Consider the following 12,985-nt stretch of genomic DNA (forward strand, 5'->3'; position numbering starts at 1 on the left):
AGCTTTCAACGTTACAATGTGACTCTCCTTATCTTCCATTCTGATAAGGTGGTTTTACGTACCAAACCTGGTTTCCTACCTAAGGTTGTTTTAATTAAGAATATTAATCAGGAAATTGTTGTTCCTTCATTATGTCCGAATCCTTCTAAAAAGGAGCGTCTGTTGCATAACTTGGACGTGGTCCGTGCCCTGAGGTTTTACTTGCAGGCGACTAAGGAATTTCGTCAATCACCTTAATTGTTTTTATGTAAAGCGTAGGGGCCAGAAAGCTACGGCTACCTCTTTCTTTTTGGCTGAAGAGTATCATCCGTCTGGCATAGGAAACTGCTGGACAGCAGCCTCCTGAAAGAATTACTGCTCATTCTACTAGGGCTGTGGCTTCCTCATGGGCATTTAAAAACAATGCTTCTGTTGAACAGATTTGCAAGGCTGCGACTTGGTCGTCTCTTCACATTTTTTTCCAAATTTTCTAAATTTGATACTTTTGCTTCTTCTGAGGCTGGTTTTGGGAGAAATGTTCTTCAAGCAGTGGTGCCTTCCGTTTAGGTTCCTGTCTTGTCCCTCCCTTTTCATCTGTGTCCTATAGCTTTGGTATTGTATCCCATAAGTAAGGATGAAATCTGTGGACTAGTCATATCTTTTAAAAGAAAAGGAAATTTATGCTTACTTAATAAATTTATTTCTTTTACGATAGGACGAGTCCACAGCCCACCCTGTCATTTCTAAGACGGGTATTTTTTTTCATTTTTGTTTAACTTCAGTCACCGCTGCACCTTTGGCTTTTCCTTTCTCTTCCTAACTTAGGTCGAGTGACTGGAGGGGGAGGGAAGGGAGGAGCTATATACAGCTCTGCTGTGGTGCTCTTTGCCTCCTCCTGCTGACCAGGAGGCGTAATCTCATAAGTAAGGATGAAATCCGTGGACTCGTCATATCGTAAAAGAAATAAATTTATCATGTAAGCATACTTTTCCTTTTTTCTTTCTTGATTCAGATAGAACATGCAATTTTAATCTAATTTACTCCTATTCTATCAAAACAAAAAAAGCAGGAATCTAAGCTTAGGAGCCAGCCCATCTTTTTTTTGTTCACTCTGAATAGCGCTTGCTGATTAGTGGCTTAGTTTAGCCACCAATCAAATCAGAAAGCATTTCCCAGTTGCTGAACCAAAATAGGCCACCTCCTAAGCTTTACATTGCTGCTTTTCAAATAAAGATACTGTGTACATTTTTCTTGGTTCTCTTGCTAATAGGAGGGGGGGGGAGAAATGGCGTACTCTATCTGAATTTTGAAAGTGAAAACATTTTAACAAGGACTCTCAGCTTGAGTATAGTATCCTACGTTATGGACACCTATGGACTTGCATATGAAACATAATTTATACTTGCCAATACATTTCTTTCCTTCGGGATGAGTCCATAGGACCTTCCCTCTTTGTTGAATGAGGGTGATTATTTGCACCACTTAAGCCTGCTTTCTCTTCTCCTCCTGCTCCTGTTTGGCCAAATGTTGACTGGAGAGCGTGGAGATGGGAGGGATTCAAAGCTCAAGGGTTCTTGACCTCCACCTGTTGGCGGGAAATATATACCATGTGTAGTGACACATAAAATTTCTCCCTTTCTTTTGGGATGAAAGTCTATTAACTATAAATTCTGTTTTTCTTTTAGGTCGATCAAGAATTGGTGAATAGTTCTGGCAAATTTTTGCTCTTGGATCGTTTGTTACCAGAAATGAAAAAGAGAGGCCACAAGGTATTTGATGTAAAAGGAAATCTAATGGTGCTTTTTTAACTTAAAAGGGATTATCTTTTAAAACTATAAATATTCTGGTGTAGACTGTCCCTTTATTACCCATTCCCTAGTTTTGCATAACCATCACTGTTATAGAAATATAAATTTTTACCTCTGTGATTACCTTGTATCTAAGCCTCTGCAGACTGCCCCCTTATTTCAATTCTTTTGACAGACATGCATATTAGCCAATCGGTGCGGACTCCAGGGTAACTTCACGTGCATGAGCTCAATGTCATCTATATGAAACGCATGAACCAACACCCTCTAGTGGTGGAAACTATCAAAATGCCCTGAGCTTTCAAGGGCTTAGAAATTAGCATATGAACCTCTTAGATTTAGCTTTCAACTAAGAATACCAAGAGAACAAAGAAAAATTGGTGAAAGAAAATTGGGAAATTTGTTTCAAATTACATGCCCTATCTGAATAATGAGTTTGTTTTGGACTAGACTGTCCCTTTAACGAACCTTAAAGTAAAATATAATTGTATCTATTTGCATTTCTTTTTTGTCAAACCAATGTACCTGTCCTGAATAGGTGTTGGTTTCCCTCCTCTGCTGAATGTCACTAGATTTTCAGTAAATGAGCTTCTATCCTGCAGACAAGTATCGCTCAAACAAGCACTTCCTCTTCGCTGCAAAATCATTATAAACCACTTATTTTTCCTTATTTAAATGCATGAGACATTTTTAGTTTACTTTTCTTTTTAAGTTATCCCCCTAACCTTTTTTTTTTTGCCAATTAATTTTCTTTCCTATGGCATGGAGAGTCCGCAACGTCAGTCCAATTACTAGTGTGATCTTCAACTCCTGGCCAGCAGGAGGCAACGAGCACCCCAGCAAAGTTAAGTGTAACTTTCCTTATCCATAATCCCCAGTCATTCTCTTTGCCTCTTTCAATGGAGATTGTGCAAAGTTGGTGTCGGGAGATTGTAATCCTTTTATGGGTATTTTCCCTGCAAGCAAGGATTGGGGTCTAGCTGTGTCCCCATCAATTTTTTGAGTAAAAGTAGTGGTGGCTTTTAGCAGTTAGAAGGCGGCAAGGAAGTCTCTTGCTTTACTTCTAACATTTTGCTACCCCTTTGTAGAAAGCCAGAGATAGTTACTCTGTTCTTTCTTTTACTACAGGTTCCTGACTGAGTGACGTACCATTCACACCTATGTAGCGGTTACCTGCCCTACAGCTGTATCCACAGGTAAGTGCTTTTTCCTCCTTGGTTCTGAAGGAAAGCATTTGAGGTAAAACCTCTAGGGATCAAATTTTGAGGCATAGATTATCTAAATTGTCTTAGATACTTTTTTGGGGCAGATTTGCAGGCACAATGTATGCTTAGCAATGGCATATAGAGTATAAGGGGTTAATTTAAGCTGTGTGCTTAGGACTTCATAAACTGAAGTTTTTGGTCATTTAAACATTTATTGGATAAGCAAATGGCAATTTTTTGGCTTTTACGGCTCGGTTATGTTTTGTACTGTTGAGCCATTCTTGATATGTGCCTATTTTAACAGGCTTGTGGCACAGTTTCTTTTAAACTCAGCCCGCTCATGTGACTCTCCGCTCTTCCGTGTGTGAGGAGCAGCGTTTAGTCAGTCACTGAGCTGGACTGCTGCAGCTTTATGATCAGATTGCTGATCTGAACTTGTGTATTAGTTTCTTCATCTGGAGGGTTCCCTTGCTAGTAGTATTTGACTCCGGTACAGTGATTTTTTTATTTTTTTTTCCCCCAGTTAATTTAAAAAAAAAAATATATATACTGCAATTTTGTTCCAATTGCTTAGCTAAGACCTTAACATATAAGGATAAGTTAACCCCTTGTGAACCTAATGTCTCAGGATATAGCTGTTCTGGATATGCCTCAGCTTTCTCCTCAAACGTCCCAAGCCTTATCAGTTTTGCATACAGTGCTTTCGTGTCCTCTCATCCTCCTGGGGGGTTTTATTTGTCAGGGAATTTTGCCGCGCAGATAACTTCTGCGGTATTGGCAGCTTTGTCTGCGTTCCGTACTTCAGGTAAGCGTAAGGAAATCTAAAAATTTGTCTAAGGCCTCTGACCCCTCTAATTCTGTGCTGGTCAACCTTTCTCATTTTGTCTGAGGAGCATACTTAAGTAGCTTTTGAAGGTGAAATCTCAGACTGACACTTTTGGTAGAAATATCTGAAGGGGTACATTTTTAGATTTAAACTAGAATACCTCGGGTTATTACTGAAGGAGGTCCTAGCTACTTTAGACAACCCTGAACCTGCGGTTGCTATCAACCCCACGAGGTCTTCTAAGGTGGAGTTTGATTCTCCATCTTAGGAGGTTTTTCCGGTTCCAAGGAAGATGTCTGAAATTATAGCTCAGGAATTTTTTTTTTTTTATATATAGTTTTTTTTATTGAGGTTGAAATAATACATTGGCAACAGTCTCATCTACAGAATACATTGTACAACTTATATGGTACTGGCATGACATTACACGAAGGGCATCTCTTTTAAATCTTATAGGTTTTGCGAGTTCCTCAGACAAGCAGGTCCAGTCATGGGACCAAAAGTAAAACAAAACACTTAAGGACATGGCAACATAGATAATGCTAAAGATTGCAAATTCAACTTATGTGGGATAAACACAGATTGTAAAGTGTATACACAACATCAGAAATAGTAAAGCATAATAAAGGCATCAGGATGACTCTGTACAGGACAACATTTGTGAAAACATGGAATGTAACCTCTGTTGGTTGTTATTTTAGTCCAATGATAGTTAGTACTGAGCCTCCATTAGAACATAGGCAATCTTAAAACCACTATCTAAGTAAACTTCAGGAAACAGGAAATCACTGTAAAATCAATGATCCAGTGTTGAACCCCCGTGAGCCATTCTACAATGGTGCAGGGGAATAAAAACTTAGTCCTGGCTCAACAGGTAGGGCAGAGACTACTAAACTCTGCCAAAAGGTGTGCAGAGAGAAAGGGAGTCATCCCTAACCGCACAGAAATGAGGAGGGAGAGGAGAGGGGGGGAGGGCAAGGGGAGGGGGATGGGGGGGAGGGGGAAGGGAATGGGGGGGAGGGGCAGGGGGAGGGAAGGGAGGGGGATGGGGGGGCAGGGGCAGGGGGAGGGAAGGAAGGGGGATGGGGGAAGGGAATGGGGGGAGGGGAAGGAAGGGAAGAGGGGGGGAAGGGAGGTAGAGTGGGAGGGGCAGGGGAGGGAAGGAAGGGAAGAGGGGGGGAAGGGAGGTAGAGTGGGAGGAAGGAAGGGTGGAAGGAGGGAAAAGGGGGGGGAGGGGAGGGAGGAGGAGAGGCCAAAAATAACAAATCTTACTATTAACTCACACTTCTACCATAGTGCCCAAAGATATTGAGAGAACAACGAAACATCATGACTAGCTGAAAAGGGACAACTAAGCATATGGACAGTCCAGAATAAAATATACATTTCAGACAAGAGCTCTAGGTTAATCATACATGACAGTAGAATGCTAGGGTATGTAGGTTATCACCCTGACTATCCATAGAACATTGTTACTAAACATTTATACCTGTGTGGGCCCCAGTTAACATGTTCCAGAGTTTCTCATAAGGAAGACGCTAGGGGCATGTAATCTAGTTTATGCCTATTTATATGGTGTAGTTTCCTAGGGTGTTAGCTGAATGTGACAGTCTAAATAAGGGGCTTGTCACCCAAAGGTCTAAGTGTATATCATTAGGTAACACTGACATATCATTCATGATAGCCACTTAAATACAAGGCAGGGCACATAAATATATCAATTCTATAGACCTAAGTTGAACATAAGTTTGCATACAAGTAGTTTGAGGCTGGGAGTACTGCTTGTGGTAAACATACAGTGGTCCCTACATTATCTCAGCTAAATACAAGTGTTAATAACCCCCTACATGGGATGGTAGCCTGAAACAGAGAAATAAGCAGTGTACAGGAGTGTGAGCTTTACAGACAGTCAGAGGATATATAGGAGTTCAAGGCAGTCCTCAATTAGGGATCCGACATTCTGTCTTCATATATACTATGGGCTTTAATCCATGGTAAAGAGGGAGCCTCTGAGAAGAAGAAGCGCAAGTGCATCGTCTCTCAGTGTCTGTATAACTGCTCCGACGCTCGTAGCTGCTGTTTATGGGGACTGCTTACCCGACCTGCATGCGGGCAAACCCATCAGCCTCAATACGGGACCAAACAGCCCGGACAGCCCAAGGGGAGTGATGGCACATAGCCCGGTGCGTCCAGTAATTGGCAATCAGCTCCGTCGGACCAGGCCGCCTCAAAGGTAAGTTGTAAAAGTTCCTACCCCTGTTTAAGTCAGCCCGGCACATAAGGACTTCTTTAGTGCGGCTCTCAGGCACAGTACCCGTCTGTCCCATCTTCGTCGCTGCAGAGCTCTCCCTGCGATCACGGAAGCCGCCATCAGCCGCCCCCAGCAAGCTGACCTCATCTCTCCATTCCGGGACCAATACAGGCCTCCATAGTCTCTTAAGGGCAACTCGAAAGCCGCCCCCCTGAGCTGCTGGTTCTGTCGCCTTTGTCATTGCTGGTATAGGAGGATCAGCCCGCAGATGTACGCTCTCCATTAATGATAGGAGGTGGTCAAATCTGCTACATATCCGTAGCTCAAAATCTAGCATGAGTTTTTGCATGATCTTGTAGTCCGCCTCCATCTTGGGTAGTGTAAATGATGCGACTGAGGGCCTGATTCCTCAGGCCCAATTACCCCGTAAGTGGTTGCTGAAATTCTCTATAGTCACCAAATGTTGTTCAGTATGCTCCTTTGAGTTAGCACAGGCAGTTGAGTACATACCATTGCAGTATATAGGAAAAAAAACTTGATTTATATGGGAGAAATCCCCGGAGCTCAAAACTCTTGCGACTGTCTAGCTCTGTGGTTAGCTCCGCCCCCGGCTTTCTCTTTTTCGTCAAGCCTGGTTACGAGATGTCCAGATCCATTGGCTGTGGACATAGTATCCCAGGGTTACAGAATGGGATTAAAGTCTTGCCCTCCAAGGGGCAGATTCTCCTGTCAAGACTATGCTCAAACCCGGTAATGGAGGCCTTCTTAAATTGCGTAAAGGACCTATCCTCCCTGGGAGTTATTGTACCAGTCCCTCTAAGGGAACAAGGTCTAGGATTCTATTCAAATCTATTTGTGGTTCCCAAAAAGGAAGGGAACTTTTCGTCCAATCCTAGATATCGAATGTCGACTAATTCCTCAAGGTTCCGTCCTTCAAGATGAAAACTGTTAGTTCCATTCTTCCTTTGGTACAGGAAGGTCAGTTTGACGACCATAGACCTGAAGGACACATAGCTTCATGTTCCCATTCACAGGGAACATCGGCTTCTGAGGTTTGCTTTTCAGGACAAACATTTCCAGTTTGTTGCGCTTCAGTTTGGTCTGGCCATGGCTCCCAGAATATTCACAAAGGTTCTTGGGGCACTATTGGCAGTGATCAGATCCCAGGGAATAGCTGTGGTGCCTTATTTAAATGACATCTTGGTTCAGGCGTCCTCTTTTCAACTAGCCCAATCTCATACAGAGATGCTGTTTCTACGTTCCCACGTGTGGAAGGTGAATTTGGTAAAGAGTTCTCTAATTCCATCTACAACCGTGTTTCTTAGGGACAATAATAAATTCCATGTCCATGAAGATTTTCATAACTGAGGTCAGAAAATCCAAACTTCCTGCTTCCTGCCTTTCCCTCCTGTTGCTCCTCCATGGAGCTTTAACCTAGTTCTTAGTTTTGCAGCAGGCTCAGTTTGAACCAAAGCATGCTGTTGATATAAAGTGATCTTGGAAGGTTTTGTTTCTCCTTGCTATTTCTTCCGCTCGCAGTCTTAACTTTCAGCTCTATAGTGTGATTCACTGTATCTTATTTATCATGCAGATAAGGCAATCCTTCATACTAAATTGGGGTTTCTCTCTAAGGTTGTGTCGGATTAAAACAATCAGGAAATGGTGGTTCCTTTTTTGTCCTATCCTCTATAAGGAATGTCTTTTGCATAACTTTGATGTTATGCGGGCTCTAAAATTTTACTTACAAGCTACTAAATATTTTCGTCAATCTTCTGCTCTTTGTTGTTCTCTCTGGAAAGCGTAACGGTCAGGCCACTTCTGCGACTCTTTGGTTGAGAAGTTTTGATTCAGTTAGCTTATGGGACTGCTGGACAGCAGTCTCCTGAGAATTACGGCTCATTCCACTAGGGCTGTCTACTCTTCTTGGGCTTTCAAAAATGAAGCTTTTGTGGAACCGATTTGGAAGGCGGCTACTTGGTCCTCTCTGCAGACTTTTTCTAAATTCTACACATTTGATACTTTGGGAGAAAGGTTCAAGCGGTGGTGCCTTTTTCTCTGTCCCTGTTCATTCTGTGTCTTCTAGCTTGGGTATTGGTTCCCACTAGTAATTGGAATGACGTTGTGGACTCCATGTCGTAGGAGAAAACATATGCTTACCTGATAAATTTCTTTCTTTCCAGGCATGGAGTCCACGACCCTGCCCTCTTAATTATAATTCGGCAGTTTTTTGAGTAAACCTCAGGCATCTTTTCACCCTTGTGTTTCTTATTTTTATATTTTCCTTCGGTTAAATGACTGGGGATTATGGATATGGGAAGTTACACTTAACAGCTTTGCTGTAGTGCTCTTTGCCTCCTCCTGCTGGCCATGAGTTAAAATATACCACTAGTAATTGAAATGATGTAATGGACTCATGTTTGGGAAAAGAGAAATTTATCAGATGAGCATCAATTTTAGTTTTTCTACTCCAGTCAAAAAAAAATTGTCGGCTGGAGAACGTATAAATGCCCCCACATATGGCAAAGGTATGTACGCCTCTGTCCACTGGACTTTGTTCTGCACCCTCAGACTAAAACTACACCCTTTTGTCTCCAGATGATTTATCATTGTTACTCATCAGATTTGTCTGATGGTTCTCCCTTTTGGATATATTTATAGTGTACCAGTACTGATGAGAACTAGGTACTTGCACAATGTTTCCATTTTTCCATTGCAGCATAACTCTTCTCAAAACAGAGGCCTGGGACAATAATACCTAGATTTGGCTTTAGTAACTGTGTGCAGATGCACAAAACATTTCTTTCCTAAGATGCGGTGAGTCCACAAAGTCCTCAATTACTGATGGGAATATCACTCCTGGCTAGCAGGAGGCGGCAAAGAGCACCTACAGCAAAGCTGTTAAGTATCCCTTCCCTTCCCACAATCCCCAGTCATTCCTTTTGCCTTCAGTGTAAGGAGGTGTAGTTAGGTTGAGAAGTATTATTCATTTTGCATATGAGACCGCTGGACAGCAGCCTCCTGAGAATCACAGATCATTCTACTAGGGCTGTTTCTTCTTCTTGGGCTTTCAAGAATGAAGCTTCTGCTGAGCAGATGTGCAAGGCTGCAACTTGGTCCTCTCTGCATACATTTTACAAGTTTGATACTTTTGCATCGGCTGAAGCATCTTTTGGGGAAAAAGGTTCTGCAAGCTGTGGTGCCTTCTAGTTTAGGTATTCTTGTCTTGGCCCTCCCTAGTCCTCCGTGTCCTTTGGCTTGGGTAATGGTTCCCATCAGTAATTAAGTACTCTGTGGACTCACCGTATCTTCGGAAAGAAAACTAAATTTATGCTTACCTGATAAATTTCTTTCCAGATATGGCCCACCCTGTTTTTAAGACCTCTACATCTTGTGTTTCTTTTCTCCATTTTCTTCCGGTCGAATGACTGGAGATTGTGGGAAGAGGAGTGATGCTTAACAGCTTTGCTGTAGGTGCTCTTTGCCTCCTTTGCTGGCCAGAAGTGATACTCCCATCAGTAATTGAGGACTCCGTGGACTCACCGTATCCGGAAAGAAAAATGTATCCGGTAAGCATAAATTTTCTTTTTGTACTAAACTTGTCAGACTAGGGTGGAATAAATAAGGTCAGTCTACTCAAAGCACTACACAACAGCTTTTTCTGTTCAAGGCTTCACTGAGCCAATAACTAATTTTCTTTCCTAAGACATGGAGAGTCCACGACGTCATTCCAATTACTAGTGGGATATTCAACTCCTGGCCAGCAGGAGGCAGCAAAGAGCACCCTAGCAAAGCTGTTAAAGGACCAGTAAACACAGCAGATTTGCATAATCAACAAATGCAAGATAAGACAATACAATAGCATTTACTCTGAATTTCAAATGAGTAGATTCTTTTCTAACACATTTTAAAGTTATATATATTTCCACTCCCCCTGTACCATGTGATAGCAATCAGCCAATCACAAATGCATATACGTATAGTCTGAGTTCTTGCACATGCTCAGTAGGAGCTGGTGACTCAAAAAAGTGTAAATATAAAAGACTGCATTTTTTTTAATGGAAGTAAACTGGAAAGTTGTTTAAAATTACATGCTCTATCTGAATCATGAAAATGTAATAAAGCCTGAGTGTCCCTTTAAGTGTAGCTTCCCTTAGCCATAATCCCCAGTCATTATCTTTGCCTCTGTCAATGGAGGATGTGCAAAGATGGTGTCTGAAGATATTTAATCCTTTAATGGGTACTTTTCCCTGCAAGCAAGATTAGGGTCTATGCTATGTCAATCTCTTTAGTAAGAGTAATGGTGGCTTTTAGCAGTTAGAAGGCGGCAAGGTTGTCTTTGCTTTCCTTCTAACATTATTGCTACCCCTGTTATAGGAGTTACTGCTTTTTTTTTTTTTTTTTTTTTTTTTCTGCCCAGGTCCCTGTCAGATGTGGTGTGAAGCTGGCTAAACCTGGAGGTGCTGTATCTGCTCTACAGCAGAGACCCTGGAGGTTAAGTCCTTTCTTTTTTTAATTTCATAATGCAGAGCTATCTTTGGAAGGACTGATATCAGGGTCCCAGTGGAACCTGTTTCCCTCAGAAGGGGTATGTATTTTATTAATATCCGCAGGTTTGTGATTTTGCGGCAGAGCAGCTGCCTGGGTTAAAATCTTCCAGGACCTATGATTGCCGCTTAATTTGTCATATGAAGGGTCAGTTAAGCGAGACCAAGGCTTTATGGAGTACAGGGTTTGTGCTAGAAGCTTATGGCTGTTGCAATGTATTTAGCTTGGTGGCTGCACTAAATATCCCCCCCCCCCCCCATACTCCTATCCCTTCCCAGTCCATATTTAGAGTACTCCCCTTTAATATAAGGGATTGTTATGCTTGGCCAAATTTTCATCTGAGGGTAATGGGACAGTATCCGGAAAGGTTTAAACCCTGATCACAGAATTATGGGTTCAGTGTTAACCATATTTTACATCCGCTAGGCTATAGTAACTTTGTTCATTACCAGATTCCTATTGTGCCATAGGAGTTATTTATAAGCCTTTTTAAAGGACCAGTCAACGTAGATTTGCACAATTAAATAATGCATGATAAGAAGACAATGCAATAGCACTGAACTTCAAATGAGTAGTAGATTTTTGTTAAATTGCAAAGTTATGTCTATTTCCACTCCCCCTGTATCATGTGACAGACATCAGCCAATTACAAATGCATATACGTATATGCTGTGAATTCTTGCACATGCTCAGTATGAGCTGGTGACTCAAAGTGTAAATATAAAAAGACTGTGCACATTTTGTTAATGGAAGTAAATCAGAAAGTTGTTTAAAATTGCTGCTCTATCTGAATCATGAAGTTTAATTTTGACTTGAGTGTCCCTTTAAGAATTTTTTTGACTGACATTTAGTTCCAGAGCGTTAACTGCTGGTATTTTTGTGACGCAGGAAACTAAGCGCTGCAGCAGCGGTCTGCTTTTTTGCACGCTTGTGTGTTTCTAGAGCTGATAGTCTGGCAGTATGTGTGATAAGGTTATGGTTAGGAATGCAATACACTATAGCAGTTTCACCAAATGACCCTCAGCCTAGCTTTCTCCAGAAGGTGCCAGTGTAGGTACTGGAGTTTGGATTCTGCCATCTTGGTGTTATTATATGTGGGCTGCTTTTTATTTTTTGGGGAGTTGATTCTCTTTTGCCGCCATTGTTTTCTTGCAGCTTCAACTTAGACCTTGAAAATGGCGTGCCCCTGTGGAGGGTACCTGTGTTGGAATACAATCCAGTATCAAATGCCTTTAATATTTTGGGCGCTTTTCTCTACGCTACTTATGCAGAGGGCATGTTACTCCCTGTGGGATCTTGTATCTCTTTGGTTAGTATGACTGCAGTCTTATCTTTACAGGGGATTATCTCAATTTCTTGTTTAAGAGCCTTCTAGCTATATGATTTTTAAATCTGTTTGAAGGGTCCACCCCTGGTCCAAGCATGGATCAAGTAAGAGGGGGGGTAGGTTTTCCTTTCAGCAGGCTTGGGTTTGCCATGTCCAGAATTCTTATGGCCAGTGGAAGTAGTATCTCAGGTTTCCGGGATGGATTCTTATCTTGTCCTCACTGAGCAGATCGGATCAGGAGAGGCTTTATTAAAAGATCTCACCCTTTTTAGAAGTTGTCTAGTTTTTCTGGCGGATCAAGGTCTAGGATCCTTTTCATCCTGTTTGTCAAGCAGGACGGGGTTTTTTTGTTTGTTTTTTTTAACCTATTTAAGACCTAGAGGGTTTTTTTTTTTTAGTTTTTTCCCCTCTCATGGTTCTGGTCTTATAAAAGACTTAATTTTATTCTCCTTTGGTTTAATAGTCAATTCAGGACTTCCATAGACCTAAAGGATGCGTGTATATCACGGGTCATTCTATTTCCTGCAGTTTGTTTTTCTGGACAAACTTTTTTTTTTTTTTTTTTTTTGTAGGCCTTGCCACTGCTCCTCGATATCGAGAAAGTCAAGGTAGGCCTAGTGGTTAGCTATGTGGTTTTGCAACTCAAAGGTTGTTGGTTCGCTTCCAACTTCTAGGGCTGGATGTCCCTTTTTTAAATACTTTTCCTAGTGGATATTGCCTCTAAGGAAGGACCTTTATTTCTTTTTCAATCTAAGTTTGTATGAAGCTCTCTGCTTGGACTTTGTGCGTCTAGCGTTGTCTAGACATGGTTTTCTACATAGGGTTCCATAAGGTGGGCTGTATTTTCCTTTTATTAGTATGTATCTGGGGGCTCCTTTAGGAGGTTGGTGAGTTTTCCTCACTTTCCTGTCTTTTTTTTTTTTCTCTTGGAGGACCTGGAGAAAGGCGTGACAATCAGTACTTTGTAGGATCAGATCTGTCGATTCCTTTGCTGAAAAATCTGGCAGACCTGCCAGATGTTCAATCTTTGTTCAGTTTCTGATC

General features: G+C 41.7%; 1 protein-coding gene across 6 annotated transcripts in view; it reads left to right on the top strand.

The window, feature by feature from the left end:
• Positions 1-12,985, top strand: part of HELLS (helicase, lymphoid specific) — a 267,233-nt gene that overhangs the window by 150,257 nt on the left and 103,991 nt on the right. For all 6 annotated transcript variants that reach the window (XM_053691865.1, XM_053691867.1, XM_053691863.1 and 3 more), the window contains exon 16: positions 1,665-1,748. In XM_053691865.1, the coding sequence (XP_053547840.1) occupies positions 1,665-1,748 (84 nt within the window). The remainder of the gene's footprint in view (positions 1-1,664; positions 1,749-12,985) is intronic.

The sequence above is a fragment of the Bombina bombina genome, chromosome 9 (assembly GCF_027579735.1).
Source record: "Bombina bombina isolate aBomBom1 chromosome 9, aBomBom1.pri, whole genome shotgun sequence".
Taxonomy (NCBI): Eukaryota; Metazoa; Chordata; class Amphibia; order Anura; family Bombinatoridae; genus Bombina; species Bombina bombina.